The sequence below is a fragment of the Eumetopias jubatus genome, unplaced genomic scaffold (genome assembly GCF_037043125.1).
Source record: "Eumetopias jubatus isolate StellerSeaLion01/CBP00866 unplaced genomic scaffold, mEumJub1_p1.0 scaffold_5, whole genome shotgun sequence".
In the NCBI taxonomy this organism is placed as follows: domain Eukaryota; kingdom Metazoa; phylum Chordata; class Mammalia; order Carnivora; family Otariidae; genus Eumetopias; species Eumetopias jubatus.
The window spans coordinates 17516826-17543239 of NW_028274811.1; the positions used below are offsets into that span (position 1 = coordinate 17516826).

Below are 26414 nucleotides of genomic sequence, written 5' to 3' on the forward strand. Positions count from 1 at the left end.
ATATGTTTGTTTTTATAGGCATCACTCCCAAATCTTCAAGTGCCAGGATATAAATTCTGGTTTTATGTTCCAAAAGAATGTTTAGGTTTTGAGATCATATAATCTTTAGTAGAATAAAAGTTCGTGGTGTGAGGGGGTGCATATGTTCTTTGTTCACAAGTTTCGCCTCATACCGTAGACATTTCTAGAAAGGTAAGCAAATTCCATGCAAAGACTATCCTGTTAATTCGCCATGGGTTATTAAAATAAACACACAACAAATTCAATTTAGATTTAAAACTATGTTTCAGAGGCCACACGTTTAGTAGGTAAGATGTCTATATTCTCTTATTTGTGTTAATGTCCTTCATGTAAGAGACTTCCTTCAAAAATTCTTGAGAGAGCTTGATTTTCAACTTTATTCAAACTGCAAGACGAGGGGCACCCTGGCTCAGTCATTTAGCGTCTGCCTTTGGCTCAGGTCATGATCCCAGGGTCCTGGGATCGAGCCCCACATCGGGCTCGCTGCTCGGCAGGAAGCCTGCTTCTCCCTCTCCCACTCCCCGTGCTTGTGTTCCCTCTCTCGCTGTGTCTCTCTCTGTCAAATAAATAAATAAAATCTTCCAACTGCAAGATGGTAATAGACGATCTTTCATGATCTTCCTTCTGAGAAAAATTGAAGCAAGTCTGTGCCAATAATGGTATACAGCGAACCCCCTTTCTCTAAAGTGATTAGGTGTACACCCAGTGCAGGAGGCCAAAATTATGTCTAGTGAAAATGACCCTTGAATGCCCGTTAAATTGCCCATGAAATCCACCTTCCCATAAGCCTGGCGCTTTGTTTGAGCGTCCGATGAGGTACAACCCCACACTCTAGGAAAAAGTACCCTAGAAAGGCACCCAACATGGTAAGATCCCCACCCCATGAAATGCATGGGAACCAAGTCAATGGGTGGGACAGCTAATTTCCTATCTTGATTCTCTTGTTCATTATCAGGCCCAGACTCATGGAAAGGAACAGAGAGTGCAATTTCCTACACTAGGTCAGGTGCTTTGCTTTCTTCCCCCATTTCTCTGTGGAGCTGAACTTAAGTTAAACGCCTCCATGCGGTGACTGTGAAGCCCCTAAGGGGCTTTTCTGTGCATAACACACCAATGGCCAGGTCACTTGTCAGCACCTGAAAAGAGCACATGTAAGGAGAGATTTCAGTGGTCCGGACCCCAGCTCTGCTACTAGATAGCATTTGATTATGATTTCAGATAACTGTCTTTGAAGGTAGGTGGCATTTATGCACGTTTGAATACATAGAGATTATATTTAATACTATGCCAAAGTGTAATTTGGCCACAGTAGAACATTGTACAAGTTGGCTTTCTTTTTAAAAGGTCATTAACACGGTTTATACGCCTAACGTTAAAGAAGTTCTTTTTGATCAAGACTGATCACTAATTGGGCATAATTTACCTAAAATGTTATTCATATACACAGACACACACACAGGCTTCCTCACTTTACCAATAAGGGCTTTTCTAGTTTGACTAGATCTTGGAAGATCCAAGATTTTGCTCCTGCTGTTCAGGGTTCAAAGGTCATCCCCTCCTCAGAGTTCAGTGATGTTGGGATAAACTTTACAGCTAACTTGGGAATCCTCCTCCTCCATTTACCCTTTCTTCCTCACACCCACATATCCTGTCAACCACATGCGTCCGTCACCAAGCTGAGGCCTGTTGGCACCACCCTCACCGTGCATTCTGAGCCTGGCCCTGGCATGGTGCTAGACAAGCCACGGAAGCATGGGCCCCAACTGTCTGGTTCCTGCTTAACCAGCCACTGTGTCCACTTTTCCATTCTGGCAGTCTGGTCTCCAGCGAGCCACGTGTCTGATCTTATTGAACGTAAATCAGCTCATGGTACGCTCCCACTTGAAACCGATCCCTGGCTTCCCTCCCCATCAGAGGAAATTCCAGACCCCTTTATGTGGGCCCTGTGGCCCTGGTGCTCACACTTCTGCCTGCCTCGCCGACCCTGTCCCCTTAGACTCGCTCCGGCTGTCCTCCACGCTGGCCTTCTTGCTGTATCTCCCTGAAGGTCACTGTCACCTCAGGTCCTTTGTCCTTTACCTTCCCTCTGCGTATAATCCTCTCCCCCCATGTTTTTGTGTGGCTTGATGCCTCTTGTCATGCAGAAAGAGGCCTTTCTTGACCCACCAGAATTAAAAGAGCCCATCCTTCCCACAGTCACCTTCAGCCTGCTCTTTCTGTTTTTTTTTTTTTATTGCACTCATCCAAACCTGAAAAGATTTTATGTCTACTTATTTGTTTATTGTATGATTAATCTGTCCCATACGGTAGCCACTAGCCACATGTGGGCATTTAAGTTTAAATACAATACATTTAAACTGAAACTGAAATGAAATAAAATTTAAAATTAAATTTCTCAATTGCACTAGCCTCCCAAAGCAGGCTTCGTGCCACCATACCAGAAAATGCAGATTAAGAACATTCCCGTCATTACAGAAAGTTCTCTTGGGTGGCACTGCATTGAAATACGAGTTCCCTGAGGTCACCAAGCCTATCTGGCTTGTTCACTGCTGAATGCCCAATGGCTGTGTCCCATCCATGCCGCTCAGTAGATAAGAGTGGAAGGAAGGGGGCGGGGAGAGCCTTACATTTTTCAGGGAGAGATATCTTCATGTATGCAATCCTTCCATACCCCTAAATTGACTTAAATTTCAGGATTAAAATAATTGTGTTTCTTAAGGGGGAATATTTAACCATCATAATGGAATCCTTTTTAATACACCTCTGTTGATCATGTTTCACCTAATCTCCTTAGAGCCTCAACCTACAAATAAAGACGCGACTTCGGGGAGAAAAGCGCATTTCCCGTCTCTTTTCAGCACAATAAACCATTTTCCTCCTTTTATCTCCAGGATGTATGCACATTTTTTTTTCTCTTAGTAGGGCTCCAGTTCCCAAAAGTTAGAAATCTGGAATGTGTTTACCTGCAGGTTATTTGTGTAATTTTTCTGAATTTATCTTTCTGAAAGCATCTTGACAGGGTATGGATTTGCCACCCTCTGTATCATGCCAGACTGGGGAGACTGGGTGCAGTCGCTGAGTGCTGATTAAAAGCAGCACCTTCCCTCTGGCTTGCTTCAGAGCTAAGACCCTTATAAATTGTTGCTGTGAACTTTTGAACTCAGAGAAACTTCTGGATATATGTAAGAAGAGCTAAGATAATCCCGGGCTAAGAATTTGTGTCTTCCTCGTAACAAATCACATCTAGGAAAAAATAAGTTTGATTCTTGGATTTTTAAGACTTTCTTATAATGTTTTAAAACTTACCCAAAACCTTCAAATACACTTCATAGAAGGTTTTTAAAATATATCTTAATATACAATTGCCTAGGTAGGAAATCGTTCGTTCCATCTAGTAGACAGGAAAATTATTTTCAAATAAGGATGGGTTCAAAAACAAGAATTTTCGTCGTTTTTGCTTTAAGACAGAGAAATCATTTACAACCACAACAATTTAGTAAACCATGTTCTGAAGCCTAGATAACCAGAAGTTTATTAGATTTGAACTGTCACAATAATGTCAGAACTTTTAAAAATTTTTGAGCAAGTTTCAAGTTGAAGTTTCCGTTGCCCTGAGAAACATGAGATGTTGAGATCTCAAATAAAACAAAAAAACACTTTGCAGATCTACTGTGCCTTTCTTTCTCCAGAAAACCTAATGAATTAGGGAATCATACTTTTTATTTAATAAGATCTTACAAGAGCAGTATAATAGCTATTAATGGAAAGTTGCATTAATTTTATTTTTATTGGAGAAGGTAAAGCATAAAATGCCTTTAAAAGCTGAGTACTAAGCAGCCTGACTCTGTAGGCTTAGAGATAAAGATTGGGTCTCTGACATGCGTTGCTGGCCACAAATAATATTGCCCTCAACTCCTCAAGAGGAGGGGTATCTCATGCTGCAAGGATCCTATGTATGGAACGTGCTCCAGCTTTGAGAACCTGTTGGATTTTAAGAACCTCTTTATGCAGACAGGGTTGATTATTTGCACTCGTGGTGAGGCTCTTTCATGCCGAAGTGGGGAAACATTTTTCCAAGGAGCACCTGTAACCACTTTTTCAAAGTTCTTTTTGGATTTTAACATTTTGATGTCAGAATTGCTCTTGGCTCACTCAGCCCTGAATATTTAGTAACATGGCCAGCCTCTCAGAAGAATATCCCACAACAGGCACATACGTAAGAACGCTTGGAAGTGGGCGCCTGGGTGGCTCAGCTGGTTAAGCGACTGCCTTCGGCTCAGCTCATGATCCTGGAGTCCTGGGATCGAGTCCCGCATCGGGCTCCCTGCTCAGCAGGGAATCTGCTTCTCCCGCTGACCCTCTTCCCTCTCATGCTCTCTATCTCTCATTCTCTCTCTCTCAAATAAATATAATAAGATCTTTAAAAAAAAAAAAGAATGCTTGGAAGTGCTTCAATGTCTCTAGCAGCACCTGTTGAACAAAATGCCTGGAACCACCTTGGAGCCATGCATCTTCTGTCTTCCAGAAACGACATTTCAGTTTCTTTGTTATGGAGGCTGGTAACGAACAGGGTTGTATTAGGGACTGAACTGAAGACTCCTCTGGTTGCCACCAGCTCCGGCATCCTGCACCAAATACATTGTCTCCTTTGCACAAAGTGGAGCAATCTTGGGCTCTCTTGTTCCATGTGGATTGTGGGATTGTATTCCTTTCTCCACCAGTCACTTGCTCTGTGAACTAATGACTGTCGCTTCACCCATGTCTGTTTTCCTGCCTCTAAAATGGGGATGCTTCCACAAGCTTTGCCGAGCTGTTCTAAGCATTACAAGTCAGGCATGTAAAGGGCCCGGCGCGTGATTAATTGCTCAGAAAACAGTACTGTCTCTTTAGCTTCATGAAATCCATTAGCTGGAACTCCTCTTGGAGAAGAGAACTCTGTTTTTGGATTGCATTCACTTCGCACTTAACTTTTATTTTGTAAAGTCTCCAAGTATGCTCCATGAAAAAAAAAAAAAAGGTATGATTATTTGTACCAGAGCTCCTCATTATCTGAGAGTAGTCGGGGAGTAGAATAAAAGACCGCTTAAAGTGAAGTCGCTAAACCCTGGAACATGTCTTCCTACTAAATACTAAAACAAACAAAATTAACGAGATTTAGGTTAGAACTTTGAATGAATCGGCAGTCAGGTCTTTCAACAATACATTCATATAACATGACATCCATCATTTTGTGTTTGGCTTTGCAGTATATAACAATGGTCATTTTTACAAAAAAAGAGAGAGAGAGAGATCTTGGGCTTCACCAGCTGGCCCACCCCTTCTCTTTATCATTTGATAGTCAACTCATTCTCTTGTGAAACATCTATTAGACCACCATCCTTGCTGATGTGTTTCTGAAATTACTAACTGCTTCAGCTTCTCTAGTGACCTGATGTATACTTCGAAGAGTTACTCAGCATCTTGTTTCTGATTTCAAGAATGCTGCATCTTTTGTAAGCTTTGCAATTTTACTTCCAATCCACTTATGTTGTGTCTGTGTTGCACTGAGGGAGGGTTTAAAACCTTCCATAGACAGAGCAGGATCAACTTCGAAAGATGTTGATTTAATGGATATAGAGCCTTGCTACTTCTAAGCAGGAGAGGGACACTTGAGCGGGGGTAGTTTTTAGAAACCGTCAATTCATGAATATTTTCATGTTATGATGACTTTTGTATCACTGCACACCCTTGAAACTGTGGGAGGTTGGATAACTAGGCTTCCCTGTGTAGAATGATTGTCATCCCCTGATGAAGAAGAGCTGTATCACTGACGTAAAGGTCCCCAGCATGATCTTTTTCAGCATGTTTGCTCATGCTGGCCCCTGGGTTTTCCAGAATGGCTTTTCCATCAGTACCACTTGATCTTCTGCATCCACATAATCAGTTCATAATGACAGCCCGGACATAGAAAAATGGGGAAAGATCTGTCTTGCTTCCTTAGCTCTGTATCAGCACAATCAACTTTTAACCATCTATAAAACTAGCCTGTAATGACTTTTTTTTAAATGACCCTTGTGTAATCTTCTACTACTGGAGGATAGACGCAGTCTGGGGACAACTAAAAATAGCCAAGAATGTGTGAATGTTCTGAATTCCAGCTGCAGAGTCCTGATTTCCAAATCATCACTGACCTTGTTACGCTGAGTAATTTTGCTTATCACTGGAGATACATAGTTGATCTATACTAAGAATAAAAATAAAAACAGTTACAACTGACATCTATTGAGCACTATTCTAAGGACTTTGTCTACATGATCTCATTTAATCTTCACAATATCCCCAAAGGTCAAATATGCTTTTATTATTACAGATGAAGACACTGAGTCCCCAGTACTTAAAAGCCTGTGAACATTGGGTGATGAAGTAGAAATCTAGCAAGAGTATGGGGTGAATCTAGATGTTGTTGCCCACTGAAGTATAAAGGTATACCAGTATGGATCACCCTTGTGGGGTGATGGTATTGGAAATTCAGGAATCTGGTGTTTCCTGACCCCCGAAATGGAGCAAATGGAAAGAATGATGGTGGAGAGCCAAGTTTTTCCTTTGTTAAGCTCAGCAACGTGCAGGGGAACCAAGGAAGGACTCAATTAGAGTTTGACAAAGCAGAGGTCCAGCTGAGGCTGAACGGAGCATGAACCAAACTCAGTGGCCTTGGCAATGCCTCCCTTCCCTAACAATGATATAGCAAACACATGCAGTTGCACGTGCTCCAGCTAGCCGCACCTTGGGGGGAGAGAGTTTGAAAAGCTCAACAAGGGTTTGAGACCCAGACAAAAGACGTGTCCAAGAGGGAAGGAATCTGTGTTTAAAACATTGCATTTCCAGGTACCATGGCTTTTGTTGTTAGTTTCACTGACTTGGTTGCACAGAATGTCAGCAATCCAATTAGTCCCCTGTCTATGTTGTCTTGCCTGTTCTACCAGGTGGCCCTGCTTCCTGCCAGGGTCTTGGTGTGGAAGTGACAGAGCTCTTCCTGAGACCCCGTGGAAGGTGGCTGAGACTGATCGGGACCCCAGTAGTTGAAATTAGCTCCCTTTGCCGTACCTCACCTGGAAGAGTTAGGCCCAGGAAAAGAGAAAATGGGTGTAGAACTAGAAGGAAAGACGGGCGTTGAAATTGAGAATCCCAACATGACTGAGGTACAGAAGGAAAAGGAAGAAAGAAAACAAAATCCCGATTTTCCATAACACGTAGAACAGTACTGGAAACTGATTAGGAGTTAAGAACCGTTTCTTGATTAATCTAAAATGGTTTGAAGCTGAAAATTTTCATAAAGAAATAGTACATAAAATATATCTAAAAAAAGTAAGCATCTACATTCAACTTAGAGATTGATGTAGATGTGAGACTTTTGATGCACAGTTTAAAAAACTGTATCCAAACAGATGTATTATTTGTACGAACATGTCCTGTGCCAGCTTGTAATGAGAATGGGACCTTGATGGGTGTTGATGTTGATGGGTGTCTCGCTAATGAAGTCATTTGGACTAGGTGCCTTGGTATGGGTGTATGGGCAGCAACCAACTTTAGGTCACGTTGCTTTAATCTCAAAAAATAATTTTTTTCCCACTAATTTTATTTCATTTGTGTTACCATTATTTATTTATTTATTTAATTTTCAATAAATTCCAAATACATAGCGGACAGGACAACTCAGGAGATGTGTTTTCTCTACCCAGAATACCATTAGCAAATTGTTGGGCCGTAAGCAAATCACTGGTTCCTTTTAGATGTAATTTCCTTAACTTGTAAGCTGATAAGACTGTGCTAGATAATCACTATTTTTCTAAGTGCTTTTTCAATTTTTTAGAAAAGTTCTAGGTGCACAGCAAAATTGATGGGAAGGTACAGAGATTTCCTCTGTACCCTCTGCCCCCACACATGCCTAGCTTCCCCCATTACCAACATCCCCCACCAGAGTGGTACCTTTGTTACAACTGATGAACCTACATTGACACATCTTAAGCATCTGAAGTCCGTGGTTTTTACCTTACACTCTTGGTGTTGTATAGTTTACAGGTTTGGACAAATGTCTAATGACATGTATCCACAATTACAGAATCATACAGACTGTTTTCACTGCTTTATAAATCCTCTGTGCTCTGTCCATTCATCCATCTCCCTGTACCTCACACCCCTGGCAACCGCTGAGCTTTTTATAGTTTTGCCTTTCTTACTATGTCATATGGTTAGGATCATACAGTATGTAGACTTTCCGATTGGCTTCTTTCATTTAGTAATATGCATTTAAAGTTCCTCCGTGTCCTTTGTTGGCTTGATAGCTCATTTGCTTTTAGTGCTGAATTATTTTCCATTATCAGGATATACCCCAGCTTATTTATCCATTCACCTACTGAAGGACATCTTCATTCCTTCCAAGTTTTGGAATTGTGAATAAAGCTGCTGTAAACATCCCCAGGCAGATTTTCACGTGGACATTGTTTTCCACTCCTGTGGGTAAATATCAAGGAGCACAATTGCTGGATCTCATGGTAAGAATATGTATAGTTTTGTAACATACTGCCAAACTGTCTTCCAATATGGCTGTACCATTTTGCATTCCCACCACCAGTGAATGAAAGTTCCTGTTGCTCCACATCCTCACCAGCATTTGGTGTTGTCAGTAAATCCAGGATTTAGGCCATTCTATTAGGTGTATAGGGGTATCTCATCATTATTTTAAATGTCGTTTTCCTGATACCATATGAAATGGAGCATTTTTTCATATGCTTACTTGCCATCTGTATATCTTCTTTGGTGAGATGTCTTTTAAGACCTTTGGTCCATTTTTTAACTGGTTGTTTACTTTTTGTTTTGTTGAGTTTCAAGTGTGCTTCAGCTATTTTGGATAGCAGTTCTTTATCAGATGTGTCTTGCACAAATATTCTCTTCCAGTGTGTGGCTTGTCTTATCATCCTCTGGAAACAGTCTTTCACAGGGGAGAAGTATTTAATTTTAATGAAGTCCAGTTTATCAATGATCTCTTTTATGGATTGTGCCTTTGGTGTTTTAGCTAAAAAGTCATCACCATACCCAAGGTTATCTAGGTTTTCCCTTATGTTACCTTCTAGGAGTTTCATAGTTGTACATTTTACATTTACTATGATCCATTTTGAATTAATTTTTATGAAGGGTAAGGTTTGTATGTAGATTAATTTTTTTAAAGATTTTATTTATTTGAGAGAGAGAGAGAATGAGAGATAGAAAGCACGAGAGGGAAGAGGGTCAGAGGGAGAAGCAGACTCCCTGCCAAGCAGGGAGCCCAATGTGGGACTCGATCCCAGGACTCCAGGATCATGACCTGAGCCAAAGGCAGTCGCTTAACCAACTGAGCCACCCAGGCGCCCAGTAGATTAATTTTTTTGCATGTGGATGTGCAGTTGCTCCAGCACTGTTTGTTGAGAAGACTACCCTTGATTCATTGTATTGCCTTTCTTCTTTGTCAAAGGTTGACTATATTTATGTGGACCTATTTCTGGGTTCCCTATTCTGTTGATCTATATATTCTTTTTGCCAATACCCCACTGTCATGATTACAATAGCTTAATAATAAGTCTTGAAGTCAGGTAATGTTAGTCCTCCAACTTTGTTCTTCTCTTTCAATATTGTGTTGCCTATTCTGGGTCTTTCATATCTCCATATAGATTTTAGAATTAGTGTGTTAGTACCCACAAAATAACTTGTGGAATTTTGTTTGTGGTTGCATAGAATCTATAGATCAAGTTGGGAAGAACTGACATAACATTATTGAGTCTTCCTCTCCATGAATGTGGACTATCTCTCCATTAATTTAGTTCTCCTTTAATTTTGTTCATTAGTATTTTGTAGTTTTCCTTAAATAGATATTGTATATAGTTTATTGGATTTATACCTAAATATTTCATTTTAGGGGTGTTAATGTAAGTAATACTTACTTGTTCATTGATGGTATGTAGGAAAGCTATTGACTTTTGTATATTAACCTTATATCCTGCAACCTTGCTACAACTGCTTATTCTAGGAGTTTTCTGTCAATTCTTTCAGATTTTCTAAATAGACAGTCATGTCATTTGTAAACAAAAACAGTTTTCTTTCTTTCCAATCTGTATAACTTTTATTTCCTTTTGTCTAGTTGCATTAGGTTAAGACTTGCAGTACAATGTTGAAAAGTAGTGGTGAGAGAGGACATCTTTGCTTTAAGCGTCCCATCATTAAATATAACGTTAACTGTAGAGTTTTGTAAATATTACTAAGTTGAGGAAGTTTTCTTCTATTCAGTAATTTTTAAAGTAATAGTTTTCAGTGGTATTCTCCAATGAAAGGAAACAAAGAAGAGAATAGTAGTAAAAAGAGGTACACGTAAAACATTTGGATAAGACTAGAGTTTGAACTTAAAATGATTCTCAGAAGAATTGGTCATTCTTACTGGTGGTGTTTTTTTTCCCCTTTGATTCCTGCCTGCTTTGTGGCCCTCCCCTGACCCTTGGTCAGCCTTGTTTGGTATGTTCACTGTTGTCAAATCTCCATCTTTCCCTTACTTTCCCCCAATTCTCTTTGTAAACTATATCAAACCATGAGCCCTAAATTTTTTGGAATAATGACTGACTTTATGATACATGCCTTTCCCCAAAATGCAATTATGCCCTATATTTATTTATTTTAACTATATTAAACTATGATTTGTTTTGTGGTAAGACTTCTCTGCAATACTGGTACAGAAAATTTTGGATGCCTTCTGTGGCTAAACTAAAGTTAGCTTCTTATAAAAATATCCCTGTTTGGTTTCACTGCTTCATTCAGTAGACTTTTTTATTCATTCAATAAATTTTTGAGTGCCTTCCATATGCCACAGTATGTGCTGAGCACTGTGGCTTACGGTGGACAAGACAAATGATCTCATCATGTAGGAGGCAGATATATGAGCAGATAATAATATCAGGTTACTATCAGTACACTGAATGTAGTTTGCTCAGGAATTTTGCATGGAGGAAAAGGCAGGGAGGTACTCTAAACTTGAGGTCAGGTGTAGACTTGGACACTTCCTTAGAAGTTACTTCCTAAGTCACCCCCAAGGTAAGTCTTTAAAAGTATGTTTAAAGGGTAAACACGGTGAATTAGTCAAACAACAATAAACAGAAACCACTCTAGATATTTCAAACAGAGGGAAACTAGAATAGGGCATTAGTTTCTTCATTGCTGGAAGAGCTGAAACACTAAACTAAGCAAGATAAAGCTGTCCTGAGATCTGCAAAGGCAGAGAAGCCACCACCACTCCTAGGGCTGAAAGGGCAAAAGAAGGAGATCTGTTACCACCTTCAAGTTAGGGTGATTGTGCCTTCTAGCACAATTGAGAATGCGAATGACGCTAATAATGCCTGCCTTAGGAGCTGATGACATGTAGGAAATACAAGCAGGGCAAGTGTGTGTGTGTGTGTGTGTGTGTGTGTGTGTGTGCGCACGTGCGTGCGATATATAGGTATATATGGATAGACAGAAAGACACTTACCAAGTCCTTGTCTCTACCGTCTAATCTTCTGCCCAAGCCTGCTCTTGGCCAGACCCACCAGGAAGTCAGTCAGCTGGCAAAGAGCTTAAGAAATACAGTTGTCTGAGAGAATGGATCTGAGAATAAATAGGCAAATGATTGCGCCATTCGTTGGCGAATGAAAAGCAAGAGGTGGGGGTTTGGACATTTTGAGGTGGTCCCAAGAGGAGGAGGATGTACACAGAGATACCGGCATGAGCCAAAACCCCAGGACATGGAACAGCGTGGAATATGCACAGCATCTCAGTTGGTGTCCTTAAAGTTTCCAGCGTGAATCAGAGGTTCGTAGGAGGCCCCCAAGATGATTGGCTCCTTATGACTGGTGGAGGAACTGGCCGTCTGTCTCCTAGGCAGTGGGAAGACACTCAAGTGTTTTCAGTAGGCCATCTTTATGTTTTAAGTCACTCGGACAGTTGTGTAGACAGAATGATTTTGAAGAATGAAAAGTATACTAATTTTTTGGCCTTTAATTTTGTCCTTCTCTATTCATTCAAGCAAGAAACAATGAGAGGAAGCTGTAATAAGAAGTGGTCAGAAGGATGGAAAGGATAAAAATTTAATTGACAGGATGAGTGAATGTCAGGTGTGTGTGGGAGAGGGAGGGACCAGGGATAATACCCAAGTCTCTATCCTTAGCTGAGCAGAGGATGATGGTGTCCCAAGTAAGGTTGAGTTGGAGCCTGTAGGACATCCAAGGAAGGATATCACAAAGCAGATGGCTGGCTGTATGTGTAGGGGTCAGTGGTTGAGTGGGACATGAACCAAGACTTTGGACCCGCCGGGAGCAAAATATTGGAGCTGTGAAGGAAAAAGGGAAAGAATGTCAGACAGGTCGAGGGGTTATCGGATTTAGTATTTAGAAGCTGACCTTGTTCTAAATCATTTTTAGAGGAAAAAGCAGTAGAAACTCACTTGTGGGGAGTTAAGTCAAAGAACATGGGAAAGTGGCAGGTGTGGAATGTAGATGCCTCTTTTGAGAAGTTTGGATGAGAGGGGAGAAAAGGTGGAGTGGAATCCAGAGCCAGGATGGGTTTTATTTGTAGTGTTAGTGAGACTTGAGGATGTGTGTGGTCAGGAGATGGGCTTTATCTTTAAAGAATTGAGTAGAGATAGAGGTAGAGATAGAGACCCAGGGTCTCAGGACTGGAGTCAGGCCTGGAGAAGGTTGGGGGAATTTTCCACAGCTGCTTGCCAAGGAACTGAGCCCTATGCTGCAAAAAAAACGTGCATCCAGAAGTTCAACCTTTGGCAAAGAGCCTGTGTAGCACCTTCCACTTACAAGCAGAAAATACCTTCGTGACTGTCTGTATGATTTTAGGACATAAATACAAAACCAGCGGTTGTAAAACACCTTCAGACTGGGTTCGCAATTTCATTGACCCTACGATCGCCCCATAGCTGTGTGTGTAAACAGATATGTACACATGCATACATAGATGTATGTACACTTGTACATGTACACACACACACACACACACACACACACACACACACACGGCTAGATATATTTCATTGTCTCTTGGGACATTAGGAGCCTGAGACTCATTAGGAGCCTGAGACTCAGAGCAGATATGCCTAAACAAAGCTTTCATGATCCATACATGATTGAACCCAGGGCTTCTGGCCTCACATTCCTAGGGACAGCCCTTGTGATTCTCACAGATTGGCCTGAAGAGCATCAGATAGAGGCATTCCCCCCTCCACGCTACTTTCTGGTTGACGAGGCCTTTCTGTCTCAGAGATCTGGGGGCCTCTCTCTGGCACCTCCGGTGTTGAGTGGCTGAGCAGCTTCCCCGTGCCCCAGAAAGCTGCTCCTCTTCTTATATTGCTAGTTTCTCCACTACCAGCCAGGCTTCAGTGTTCTTATGTCATGCCTTCCCCAGATTCTGCCCACAGAGCCTTTCTACCTGGCCTCTTTCTTTCCAGGTACAGTAAGGAAAGGTACCACCGGGGGCTTTACACTTGCAGACTTTTTCATCAAGGCCTAGTTCTCAAATTCTCTCACATTTCCCTGCTCCCAAAATTCTTTGAGCATTTGAATCCAGTATTTCTCCCCATTCTGACTCAAGGTGCTGCCAACCCACTGCTCTTTGGAGCCACACCACCCTTGGGGGATTCTGGATTCAGGGACGTATCCGCTGGAACCAGCTGGGCAGGTTACTCAGGATTATTGAAGCTAATAACGCCTTGTAGGTTATTGGGAGGATTTCAGGAGAAAACGTGTGTGAAGGATCCAGCTCAGTGCCAGGCTTAATCAATCTTCGCTCCCTTTCCCCACCCGAGTGCCCTGGAGCTCTTACCCACATTTCCCAGCACTTAGCACACTAATATAATTAGCAACATTAATGTATCTAAAAGGCAATTACCATTTAATTGCTCTGACCCCAACCAGCCTGAAGTTCCATTCCATTCACTTCCAATTTGGAGCTAGGGGGCTTTAGTCCTACCCGGACTGGTCACAAAATCACTGCCTTACAGAGAACTGAACATAACTTCAGGCAGCCATTGATTACAAGGCAAATGATTTGGTAATTCTCTCCATTTTGCTCTGTATTAAAATGCAAATATCAGTTTGCTCCTGTCCAGTGGACAAATCAGACAATTTCAAACATCATCTTGCTGTGACTTAGTGAATTATGCTGCTCGGTTAGACCAGCCCCGGCTTTCCAGAAGGCGCATGCTTCCCCGTATGCGCTCTACCGATCTTCATTGAACTAACTTAGTGCCCTCGTATAGATTCAGGCTTAGAATCAAGTTTCAGGCATCTCTTCTTAGAAGACATTTATTTATATTACATACTCAATTTAAAGAAATAAATGCCCTTCCCTCAGCCTGCAAAGTTTGTTTATCTTAGCGCTACTGTGAGAACCTAACGTCCAATTGAAGGCAGCGTGGTTTTTTCCCTCCTCCTCTGACCCAACATCGCCTAAAGTAACAGTAGTTTCTAATCAAGGGGAACCCGAAGTATTCTGAGACTTCTGAATCCCCATCTTTAATATTAGAACTGTGCATGTGCATTTGAGGAAACCTAGATTGCCCTAAGCCACACGGAAAGCATTGACATCTGGACCACTCTACATGTGATTGCGAGCTCAAGGAAAATCTAAATAACTCGAGCAGTTTGCGATTTGGAAAACAGCCTGGGCCGTATACATTTCCCCTTCATTCTTTGTTAAATCTTCCGCCAAAGTAAATGGGAGCCATGGAGAACCTTTGAACTGCTAGTTCTCCAGTGACCTCAGTGAGGCTGGATTGGCAGAAGCAGCGATGCGTTTCCACAGGAGGATGTTTTCCCTTCCCTTCTTGAAGTGCACGCGTGCCGGGGCCCTCTGCAGGTGGAGGATGCGGCTTGCAGCCGGGCCGCCCCGCGTTGGCCCCGGCACTTCGGGAGCTCCTCGCTGCGGCCCGCGGGGCTCCCTGGAGTTGCCCGCCCCCCCCCCCCCCGGCCTCTTAGCACCTCCGCCTCACAATTCGGGCAGCTTGTCCCCCTTCCGTCCCTTTCAGAAAGAGCTGTTGGAAGTGCGAGGTCTGGAGTGCGGTGCCCACCTGTTCCCCGCCAAGTCCCCGCAAGCCGATTCGCTCCTCCCCACTCCTGTCTCCTTTTTTGTGAACTGGAGATTGAAAAAAAATAGCCCTGCCCACGGGAGCCCCTCTTCTCTCTGAATGTCTTATTCTTGTCCTCCTGACCAATTTATTACCTTTTATGGTGTGTTATTTATTCACGATTAATAATTATTTATTTAAATAGGCCTTACCACAAATGACCTAACATATTAGATATGTATGTGTGTATGTATATGTAATACAACAGAATATATATATAACATATATATTATACATGACTACACCAGATTTTGCCACTTTTTTATAATTTATTGATTTTTATTAACGTATAATGTATTATTTGTTTCAGAGGTACGGGTCTGTGATTCATCAGTCTTATACAATTCACAGCACTCACCATAGCGCATAATCTCCCCAATGGCTATTACCCAGCCACCCCATCCCTCCCACCCCCCTCCACTCCAGCAACTCTCAGTTTGTCTCCTGAGATTAAGAGTCTCTTATGGTCTGTCTCCCTCTCTGGTTTCATCTTGTTTCATTTTTCCCTCCCGTCCCCTTTGATCCTCTGCCTTGTTTCTCAAATTCCACATATCAGTGAGATCATATGATAATTGTCTTTCTCTGACTTATTTTGCTCAGCATAATACCCTCTAGTTCCATCCATGTCATTGCAAATGACAAGATTTCGTTTTTGATGGCTGCATAATATTCCACTGTATATATATATACACCACATCTTTTATCCATTCGTCTGTCAATGGACATCTTGGCTCTTTCCATAGTTTGGCTATTGTGGACATTGCTGCTATAAACATTGGGGTGCATTGAAGGCAGGACAGTGGCATTCATTCTCAGCATAGTGAGTTCTGTCTTGGGAAGGCATCTCTTCAGCCCTAGTGTGCCATCAGTAAAGAAGAGTACTATCCATCCGTCAAGACAATATTCACAAAAATTAATTTTACTCCCCTTGTACTTTAATGTATGCTAGTTCTCCGGTGTAGAAATAACCCTGAAGGGGAAAAAAAATGACACGTGTTTTACACTTTCACTCTAATGCAAAGGAGCATATTACATGTTTGCTAATCCTTTGAAAAACAAAAAATGTTTACATAAGCCTTTATTTTGGGGGGGGGAGATGTTTATAAGACACTTTTTTACCCTTAGCCCTCGGCTCTGAAAAGTCAGAGCTTCTATTAGCCATCAGTTGTTACTATTTGGGCATATTTGAGAAATGGCACCACATAGACAGTTTCTTAATGTATTATCCCCAAGTCAAATCTCGAATTATGATTATAGTCTCATGATTAAATTTCGTCTGTTTAGGGTGGTTCTTCCTTGCTCTCCAAATTCATTCCAGGTGGTCACTGTGCCTCTTTAAACAGGGTTGTGGGGGTGGGGTTGACAGCCTTTCTCTGTTCCAGTCAGGGAGCAGAGACTGGTGTGCAGAATATTTAGAGATCTTTATGGATCTGGAAGTCTAAGTGCCCAAAATGTGTAGCCTTGGAGGAGGGAGAACCGTTATGGCCAAAAACCTGCATGACTTGTGTATTATAAACCTGAGGAAACTCTTCTCAAAAGGAGTTGCTCAGAGGCACTACGTGTTGGGTGTATCTACTGTAAATCCTTAGGGGAAGATGGAGAATAGTTCACAGAGAATCCATAGTCTGACAGCATGTGTGGAGACAGTGACTAAGAACCAGTGGCTTGAGAATCCATCATACGTGGCTTTGACTCCTGTCTCCATTACTCAATAGCTTTGAGCAATTTACTTTCTAGACTGGTCTTCTATTTACTCAGTGAAATGAGAATGATATTAAGTATTAAATAAGATTAAATTTATAAAGGAACCCGCCAACACAGTGTCTGGCTCGAATTGGTGTCAAATAAATGGTAGCAGGTGTGAGCATTATTATTGTGTTATTTCTGTTATTTTTATCAGTTATTTTTATCATTGTTATTATTACCAGCATCATAAGAAACTCAGGGGTGCCTGTTTGACGGAGTGTAAATAATGCTGAGGTAATGGATATGTTTTAGGGAAGAAAAAGGTGGTGTGGGGGTTCTGAGGTGGCTACCTGTCTTCGTAGCCAATTAGGGATAAGGGGTTTAATAGGAAGGGTCAGCCCCCCAAACACCACTCTCCCCCCCCACCCCCTGGAAGCTTTCTTACCCACTAACGCTGCCGTAAACCTCTTACACGTATCCTTACTAAAGGAGTTGGTGTATACCAAATACCGATCTTATCCTGACATAGATAAAATATCTGCCCATCTCTTATCTCTTTGATCTGTATTTTTTGCTCGGGCCAGTGTTGTCCCAGTTTAGTAGAGATACAGGGAGAATACAATTCTCTCCCCTCACTGAAAGCCCTGATTTGTAGCATTTGATCATTGGCGTGGTGTCAGTACTCCCAGCATACCCAATGTCAAGCTCCTAACATGAAGCCAGTGAATACAGAGTTGGGAAGAGGTGTGCACAGTTGCTGAAGTGAGGGAAGGCTGCGTCCGGTACACCACTGAGGCAGACAGAGCATGAGCTAGGACAGTATAGAGTGGGATGCTTGGCAGCGCAACTTAGGAGCAAATACAGCAGAGGGAAAGTGGTTTGTCCCCAGCATGGAGCGTTATGATATACCTAGCCAACAGAATTCATCCAGAAAGTGAATTATGCCTGATTACTTGAGCGACGTGTTTCAGTGCTGTTTTTCTGTCCTTGCTCTGTTACTCTCCCAACATTCTTAGGACAGAAATCTTTTCCTAGTCCTGCGTGCACTGGGAGGTGGGGAGGTGGGAGGGTCCACTTAATCACTTCCAACTGTCTGAATGTTTCTTTAACCAGTAGTTGGGAAATTTGGTCATGGACATAATGCCCATGTTTATAAAAGTGTCCTCCTCCCCCCACCCCTACCTGCCTCCTTTCTCTCCCCGCCCCCTTCCCTCCCTCCCTTCCTTATTACCTTCCCTACTGTAATTGAGAGTATTTCCTAACATCTCCTTCATAAGTCAGCAATGCCATGAGATCTTCAGAATAGATAATAGTATTCCTGCTTTGTAAAAATGGTAGAGGTACTAGAAAACTGCCACACTTCATGAAGCTGCCTTGTTACAGTCACTGGTCATTGGTCGTTTTGTTACTTGGAAATCCTCACTATTATTGAGATACCCCACTTCTTTAATTTTTTTTTTTCCATGAGTGGAGACAGTAATTTCAACCACTGGCCACCTTTCCTTTGCAGCCCCAAGTTTAACGTCATTCTCTCCCCTATGGTTGTTGAAAACTGTACCACATGGTATCTAGGAAATTGCATTACGGTGGCTATAAAAAGATTTCCGAGAATTTTTAATTAAGTGAGGACACCTAGAACTTTTTCATCGTAGTTAAGTCCCCGGAGATGATAAAACAGACTCCTCTTGGGAAGCTGTTCTGTTTTCAGCCGCCCATCACCACTGGAGCCAGCAGGATGCTGTTACAGACCACCTCACAACTGTTAGGATGATAACAGTTGATGTTCTTCCACCAACCAGTTTTGTCAACCTCGTGGATTAAAAAACCCAGCTGTCCCTGCCAAGACGTTTTCCAAATGCCTAGTGACTGAACTGAAGAGAAGACATCTGCGATAACCAGTTGGTCATTGACCATGAAGCCGTCTGCCGGCGTGCTTGAGATCATCACTTGCACCACCCTAATCCTCGTGAGCGTGGCTGGAAATGTGTGTTTATTTTATTCCACAAGGAAATGTATCGCTGGACCTTTACAGACATCCTTTCTCCTGATTTTCAGCCTTGTGTTTGTCCATGTCCTGAAAAACTTGGTGGTGAACGTCATGAAAATTGTTTATTCTTCCGGTTTTGTGTTGGATTCCGCGGGCTGCAAAGTCGTGCACTTCACGGCCTCCCTGACCACCTCGCTGGCCATCTGGTTCATGTTACACTTTGCCTTGCTCTACCACCAGAAGCTTTACCGCACTGTCCACCCCTTGAGTGAGGCTCCCAACCCGGATCATCCGAAGTGTTCTTGGAGGGTGGTGTGTGCCCTTGGGGTTGCTGGGGTGGTGGCGTACCTCCCCATTTTACTCTGTGCTAGAAAATCAGAACACCACAGTGCCGGAAATGATACAGACCCCTCGTCTCCTAACAGGATTTATATGGATTGCCTCATTGACTTTGGAAACAGGCAGGTAGAGTTTTACTATGGGAAAATATTTTTAGTTCTGATTGATATTCTTCCTTTAGCCACCTTAGTCTTTGTCTGTTTCTGGATGTCTGTTCTCCTTTTGGAAAGAAAGAAAATGACATATGGCGACATCTGGATGGGAGATGATGATTCAGAAATTGAAATCCTTAGAGGGGCCAAGTTCAGCATCTTATTAATGTGGCTGATCACTCCACTTTGGATTTCTCACTTTATCTTAGTCTATTTCTTAAAAGACTTGGCAGCCTGTGTCTTTTTTCCAGCCGTTCTCACAGCACTATCTTCAGGCTTCTCGGCTCTGAGTCCTTTCCTGCTCATGTTGGTGAATTACAGAATGAAGTTGGTATCCTTCTGTGGTACCAGAGAGGAAAAACCCACCCCTCCGCCTACAAAGGTTATGCTCTCTCCCTACGCTTAATGGCAAAGACCTCAGTTTCTTTTTTTAATTAAGTTTTTACTTTAATTCCAGTATAGTAACATACAGTGTTCTATTAGTTTCAGGTGTACAATATCATGATCCAACAGGTCCATACATCACCTGGTGCTCCTCACAATAAGTGCTCTCCTTAATCCCCATCACCTATTTCACCCATCCCCCCATCTCCTCCCCCCCTGGTAACCATCGGTTTGGAGAACTTGCTTTTAATCTCTGGGAAACGGGCTCTGGCCTGGGAAGGTGCAGCTGAGGCTTCCCTAGCCCTCATCACTAGACAGTTTTTGCAGGGGGGCTCGAAGATCCCCTCCTCTCTGAAAACAGAGCTCCGGGGGAAATGGCAAGAAGATGACGTGAACACTAAAGTTATTAAAAGCTGCAGGAAAACAGTCATCACAACTTTTGTCACTGGGGACAGTACCGAGATTTTGAATGTAGAAATTCCAAAGTGACTGAACAAGGGTCACAGTCTGGAAATAAACTCCACGTAACAAATAATATATTAAGTATTTACTCTGTGCCAGGTGTTGTATTCGAAAACAGCATGTTGTTGAAACTGAGGATAATAACTTTCTAGCTGAATTGCTAACGGTACTTGACACCAATCTTGTGTTTTCATCTTAAGTTTTTTCTTAACATGCTTTGCCCCACGTTGAAAATCATTCATTAAGTATGCAGTGTTCAGTTTTGCACTGTTAGTCATAGTACCTCATCTAACTGGGAAGCAGATTGCATTCATTTTCCTTTCTCTAAGTGTCTTTAGTAAATTAGGGATAGATGAAAGCATTGGATCAAAGAATTAGTGCTTGCTTAATCATGCTCTGCGTGTATGCATAGATGTGCAAATATTTGGTTACTGAACTGTGCTTGTTTAATTACCTACATATCAAACTATACTCTTCTTCAGAAAAAGGAGCCATTTATGTTATAGTTTATTTCCCCTTTTGGTTATTAAGTCAGTACATTTTAATTGGAGGAATTGATGAAATCTCCATAGTAATCTGATTTCTGGATTTGGATTCAATAAAAATAAGCACATTATAATAATTATAACCATAAATAAAAATATATGACCAGGGGGTGCCTGGGTCCTTCAGTTGGTTAAGTGTCTGCCTTCGGCTCAGATCATGATCCCATGGTCCTGGGATAGAGCCCCCCCTTGGGCTCCCTGCTCAGCAGGACGTCTGCTTCTCCCTCTCCCTCTACCCCTCCTTCCTGCTTTACTTCTCTCTCTCTCTCTCAAATAAATAAATAAAATCTTAAAAAAAAATACATGGCCAGGATTTTATTTTTCACAGTTAGCCAGTATAGCCATTTGGACTGCTTCAGATTCAGTGAGTAATTATTTTAAATATCTTATAATGCGTACATGTTGTATAAGCATTGGATTTTAAGCTAATTCTCATTAGATTCTTATATTTTTTCTTTCATTTTCCTTCTTTATTAGTAGACATGGGATTTATTATACTGTAGTTCTAGTGACTGGATATCCCTGTATTGAGATTCTTGCTCTAAAAAGGCTGCATCTAAAATTATAAACCTGGATCTCATTAACAGGAGAAACTTAGAACATCTTTGTTGCCATGAAGTGCTATGGAGAAAAGAAATTTTAAAGTAACCAAGGCCTAAATTTTGTAGGATTTTGTAGGCGGGCGTCTGTCCCTTGTATAGCACTGGGAATTAAAACAGACACACACACGGAGAGAGACTTAAGGCCTTCTCGTTTTCTGGGTGGTCTTCATGGGAAACACTTAGTGGAGTCCACAGAGGCAGTTTAATCAGAAGGGCACTAGGCATGGATCCTGTATAATGAAGTTAACATCTGTGGACATGGAGGATGCGGGGAAGAGGTCACCATCTTTTAATTAAGTGCAGATGTAGCCGGGGCTGGGATGAGCTATTGATCTTAGGTAGCAGCTCTCAAATGTGGTTCTGGGACCAGCAGATTCAGCATCACCTGGGAACTTGTGAGAAACGTAAATTCCCAGGCCTCTACCCAGGCCTATTGAATCAGAAACTCTTGGGGTTGGACCCAGCAATCTGCTTTAATAAGCTTTCTGGGGGATTCTCATGTGGGCTGAACTTTGAGAACACTGGCCTAAGGCTGCTTGGGAGTTTAATCTTTACAAACAGAGAAGTAGGAGAACACAGCCAAGATGGCCAACTCTTGATGGAGTCTTGAATGCTCTCCGTGCATATTGCTATTATGTCTACTTCTGTCTAAAAAGGGATTGAGATTGTCATCTGTGTTCCATACATTCTCAATAATAATTGCCAAGCAAATCCACTGTAGAAATCAAACAATCTTTGCAAAATCAGGAGTAAAGCATGACCACTTCAGGTGCGCCAAAAATTTGGAACTTGGATTTGGATAGTTTCCTGTACATAACGGAGTAAGGGATCCAGTTGCAAAATTATTCCATAGTTCCTTTCCAGAAGCCGGTGCAAGACGCAACTGGCTAAGGTCCAGGCTCAACTTCCCAGTGCTAGAAATGTTTCCTTTTTCTTCCCAGATATTTTCTTTTTGTTTGGGCCTCATTAGGTCATAGTTTTGTCCTTGTAGAATTGGTAAGTTTTCATCTACAACGGAGAGTAAATCATATTCTCACTGAATGAACAACATCCCAGTTCTCTTTTAAAAATTATTTTCTCTTTAACTCTCTTGCTCTCTCTCAACCTCCATATTTCCTTCACATTCCTTGTGGGATCAGGGGGCAGATAAGACAGGATTAGGAAGGTTCGACAGAGATTGTCATGGCAACACTGAGGAGAGGGGTCCGGATGGGTCAAGACTGTCCTGGTTCGGTTTTAGGGGTGTTCCCACTGCCATCTCAGACCACACAGAATCTTTGCGTTAGGAAGCCATCTCTTCCTCCTTGCAAATACAAGAGTCCCATCTTTTGCCCTCGAAGGATCCCTCCAGACCTCTAGATGAGCAATTTCTTGCTGGCATGGTTGCGATCTCATAAAGCAGCCTGTTCCATTTAAGCCCGCTCCAGTTGCCATTAGTAGGAAGACTGCTGAGATTGGTGTACCCAAAACTTCCTCTAAGATCGACCCTTGGAGTCGAATCTTGCCTTTATGTGGTGGCTCTTTATGGTCATAGAGGGAGAGGAGATTCTCTTCTCCACATTAGATGTTTCCTTAGCTGTGCCACACAAGACAGCTTTCCAAACACCAACTGTCCTGACTTCCTTACTCTTCCTTGGTACATAACAGTTTGCCCCTGACCTTCATAAGAAGTGACATCCAGAACCAAATACAGTATACTATTTTTGTGTTTAGGGGCATGTCTCTATTTTTTTCTATTATACATTCTTTTGTCTTGTGAAGCTCCTGTATGGATTCTTTCCTTCCTCTTTCCAAAAAGAATTTTGAATAATAAATTTATTTTTTTAAAGATTTTATTTATTTATTTGGCAGCAAGAGACACAGTGAGAGAGGGAACACAGCAGAGGGGAGTGGGAGAGGGAGAAGCAGGCTTCCCGCTGAGCAGGGAGCCCAGTGCGGAACTCGATCCCAGGACCCTGGGACCATGAGCTAAGCCGAAGGCAGACGCTTAACGACTGAGCCACCCAGGCACCCAATAAATTTATTTTAAATCTCTCTCTCTCTCTCACTCTCTCTCTCTCTCACACACACACAAACACACACACAAATTTAAAAGTGCCTCTTCCTCTAGGCTTAACTACTAAGGTCTTTTCAAGCTCTAAAGTCCTAGTATGAGTTGGTTCATGGTCAGCATTTAGATTTTAGAAATAAAAAGAATGCAAGAATTTTAAACTATAAGCAAGAGCTCAAAACTACCAAAAGACCAACCTTTGTAGGGGTTTGTCAGAGCAATTCAGATCTCCAGAATGAGGTTTTCCAGCCCACGGCTGTCTTACTTGCCTTTTTAATAAAACATAAGGAAAGGTGGTCAACATTTTCTTTGAAGATGAAGTCAAAGTATTATAAACCAACTGACTATGGAATATGATGTTTTATGGAACAGTTCAGGGACCTCTCTGGGTAAGGAATGTTAAGGTGCCCAAAGATCCATATACTTTTCTCTCATGATGATGATCATGCCTACTGTTTTTTCTATTGGGACTCTGCTGGAGAGGGGAAAGAGCAGTTTGCTTGGCATTACAGTTTGTAAGAACCCAAAGTGATACAATTAAGGACTAAGGATGTCTATGGAATTCTGACCCAGATGGCTCAAAGACATGCCCATGTTTCAGAGCAATCCAGAGGGCAAACTGGTAGAGTCCCAGAATTAGTGGGAAGTGGCTTGTCTGAGCTGCTTTTCTCCTACTTAGTTGTACTTAATTTGGGCCAAAACAGTCCTATGTTTTTCTATCTGTGAAATAGAAAGGAAATAACTGTAAATCGTGATACACACACTCTACCTCCTCACAGAGTTGTAATAAAGTCAGATAAAAAATTAAAGGTGACTTGAAAAAATCAAATGGCAAAGCACTACTTTGACCCCTGCAGTTTGGGCAAGATGGAATAAAGGAGAAAAGCAAACTTAACATCAAAAGCCCTGGCTGTGTGTCTCTGAAGCAATTGCAGAACCTCTCTGAGCCTCAATTTCCTTATCTCCACCAAAGAAATTTTGAAGAAATTATGAAGGCTTTCAGAGCCTTTGTGAAACATAAATGGGAGACTGTATGTAGAAACACCTAGACCCTGGGTATAAAGTTTGTTCCAGATTGGGCACCAGACCCAGATCCCAGTACAGAGCTTTGCTTCACCACTGTTTCTGTGGGCAGTCACACAGGAAGAACAACACCCCCTCCCTGGGAGCTGGAGCAGGGTCAATATGTTGTCTCTTGTTTGATAGCAAACTTTTACTTGTATTTTTTCCAAACAAGCTGGAAAATGTGATATTCCAAGAAAATGTGCTGTGTTTACACTCTGGCTTTGGAAATAATCCCCTGACCACGCCAGCTTACCACCCTGGCCTTCACCCTTCAAGACTCCTTCTTTGGAGCAAAAACAGCAGTAGGTACGAAATCAATGTTATTCCTCTTTCTGGAAGTTCTGCTTGAGCATTCTCAGCTGTCACCACTGCCTGGGACACCTCCCCCAGTCCTCCAGCTCCCCTCACCATGCACACCCTCGTCCCTCAGTGTTCAGCTTAGACCTCACCCCGTCCCAGGAAGATTGCCTCATCTCCAAATCTAGGTTGGGTGTCTCAGGCTCCTGTGGGTTCATTTCTCTTAGCAAGGACCACATTTTATTGTAATGGCTTGTTTTCTTAGCTCTGTCCCTTTGTACTCTATGTTCCATGCCAGTGTGGAGAATGTACACGCGAGGATAGTCCACACATGAAGAAGGGGATGAAATCTCCAGAGGTCGTGCTTTCCCCCTTACCCCTCGTGTGTACTTCTTGGCTCTCCTTCAGTTACCCCTTTCCAGTAGAAATGTCTTGCCTCTATCATTTTTCTGCTTCAGGACTAGGCATTTAGTGACTGCCATGCTTCTGGCCCCTGTTGAATCAAAGAGTAAAAGAAACCAAATCTAACATTTGGAATGAGCTGCTTCCTTGCCAGCCAAGCTACTGAGCCAACTGGGGACGACATTTCATGTATTTCACTTTTTTCCACCCATGCCTTCCAGTACTTAGTTGGTGATTTTTTTTTTTTTTTTGGAGCTCTTGTTATATTAAAGGCAGTAAGTCCAGTATCTGTGTGCAAGCTTGCAAACTGAAAATGTATCCCAGTACAGATTTGGCTCTTTGTGTGTGTGTGTGTGTGTGTGTGTGTGTGTGTGTTTGCGCGTGCACACGCGCATACATGAGCACGCACACAGGGGTGTAGGATGCTGTGTTTTCCCAAGTGCTGGTGAATTAAAGAACAAAGAAAGAAGCTGTAATGCATATCAGTTGAGGTTACCTCATCACCGAAAGTACTCTGCTCATTTATTTTGACAAGCCCAACTTAGGTTTAATTACCAGGCCTTCGTAGGCAACTGGTAAATGGAGCAATAGCGACTTTGGCAGGAAAGGAGAGATGTGTGTAACATGAGCCTTCAGAGTGAGTCCATGCTGACTCCTTGTAAAAGGGAGTGAGGCAATTCGTTTTGAGAAAAATTTCAGTAGAGCAATTTAGGTAATGTGTGACTGTAGTCACAAATCCGTGAGCCTTTTATGAGCCAAGCATGCCAGAATGTGTACATTAAGTGAGTGGAGCTTCTCACAGAAATTTTGTTGGCCATTTCAAGCTTTTTCCACTTGATGATGCCATTAGCCAACAGATTTTTGGAAGTCTTCATTTGGAATTATTTTTAGCGTCAATTTTTAAGTCGCAACAAAAACATCAGAAATATCACCTGAAGATAAGCATAATACTAGAGTGGGGGAAGGCTATTTTTTTTAAATTGCTTGCTTCCTTTTCATTATCCAGTTGGACTCTTCGTTATTTTGAGCTCTTTTCCCAGACTGAATTTTCCCTCGAAGGAAGCAGTTGGGCAATCACTGAGGTCCCTTATGAGAAGGTGACATGGTGTTGATAGACCCATTAGGGCCATGAGCCCCTTCTGTACACTTTAATAGGCACTGGAGGGACTTCTGTTTTTGGCAGTTTATCAAAACTCCATGAAAGTAGAAAAAAATCCTACAGACTTTGTGTACAGTTGGTGCTCATTATGTTGTCC

At 42.1% G+C, this 26414-nt stretch overlaps 1 protein-coding gene across 1 annotated transcript; it reads left to right on the forward strand.

Annotated features, from left to right (window-relative positions):
- The first annotated feature begins 18785 nt into the window (after positions 1 to 18785).
- On the forward strand, positions 18786 to 19757 carry LOC148164301 (uncharacterized). The gene has a single exon (XM_088023597.1). The coding sequence runs from the start codon at positions 18786 to 18788 to the stop codon at positions 19755 to 19757; it is 972 nt and encodes a 323-aa protein (XP_087879723.1).
- Positions 19758 to 26414: the final 6657 nt, after the last annotated feature.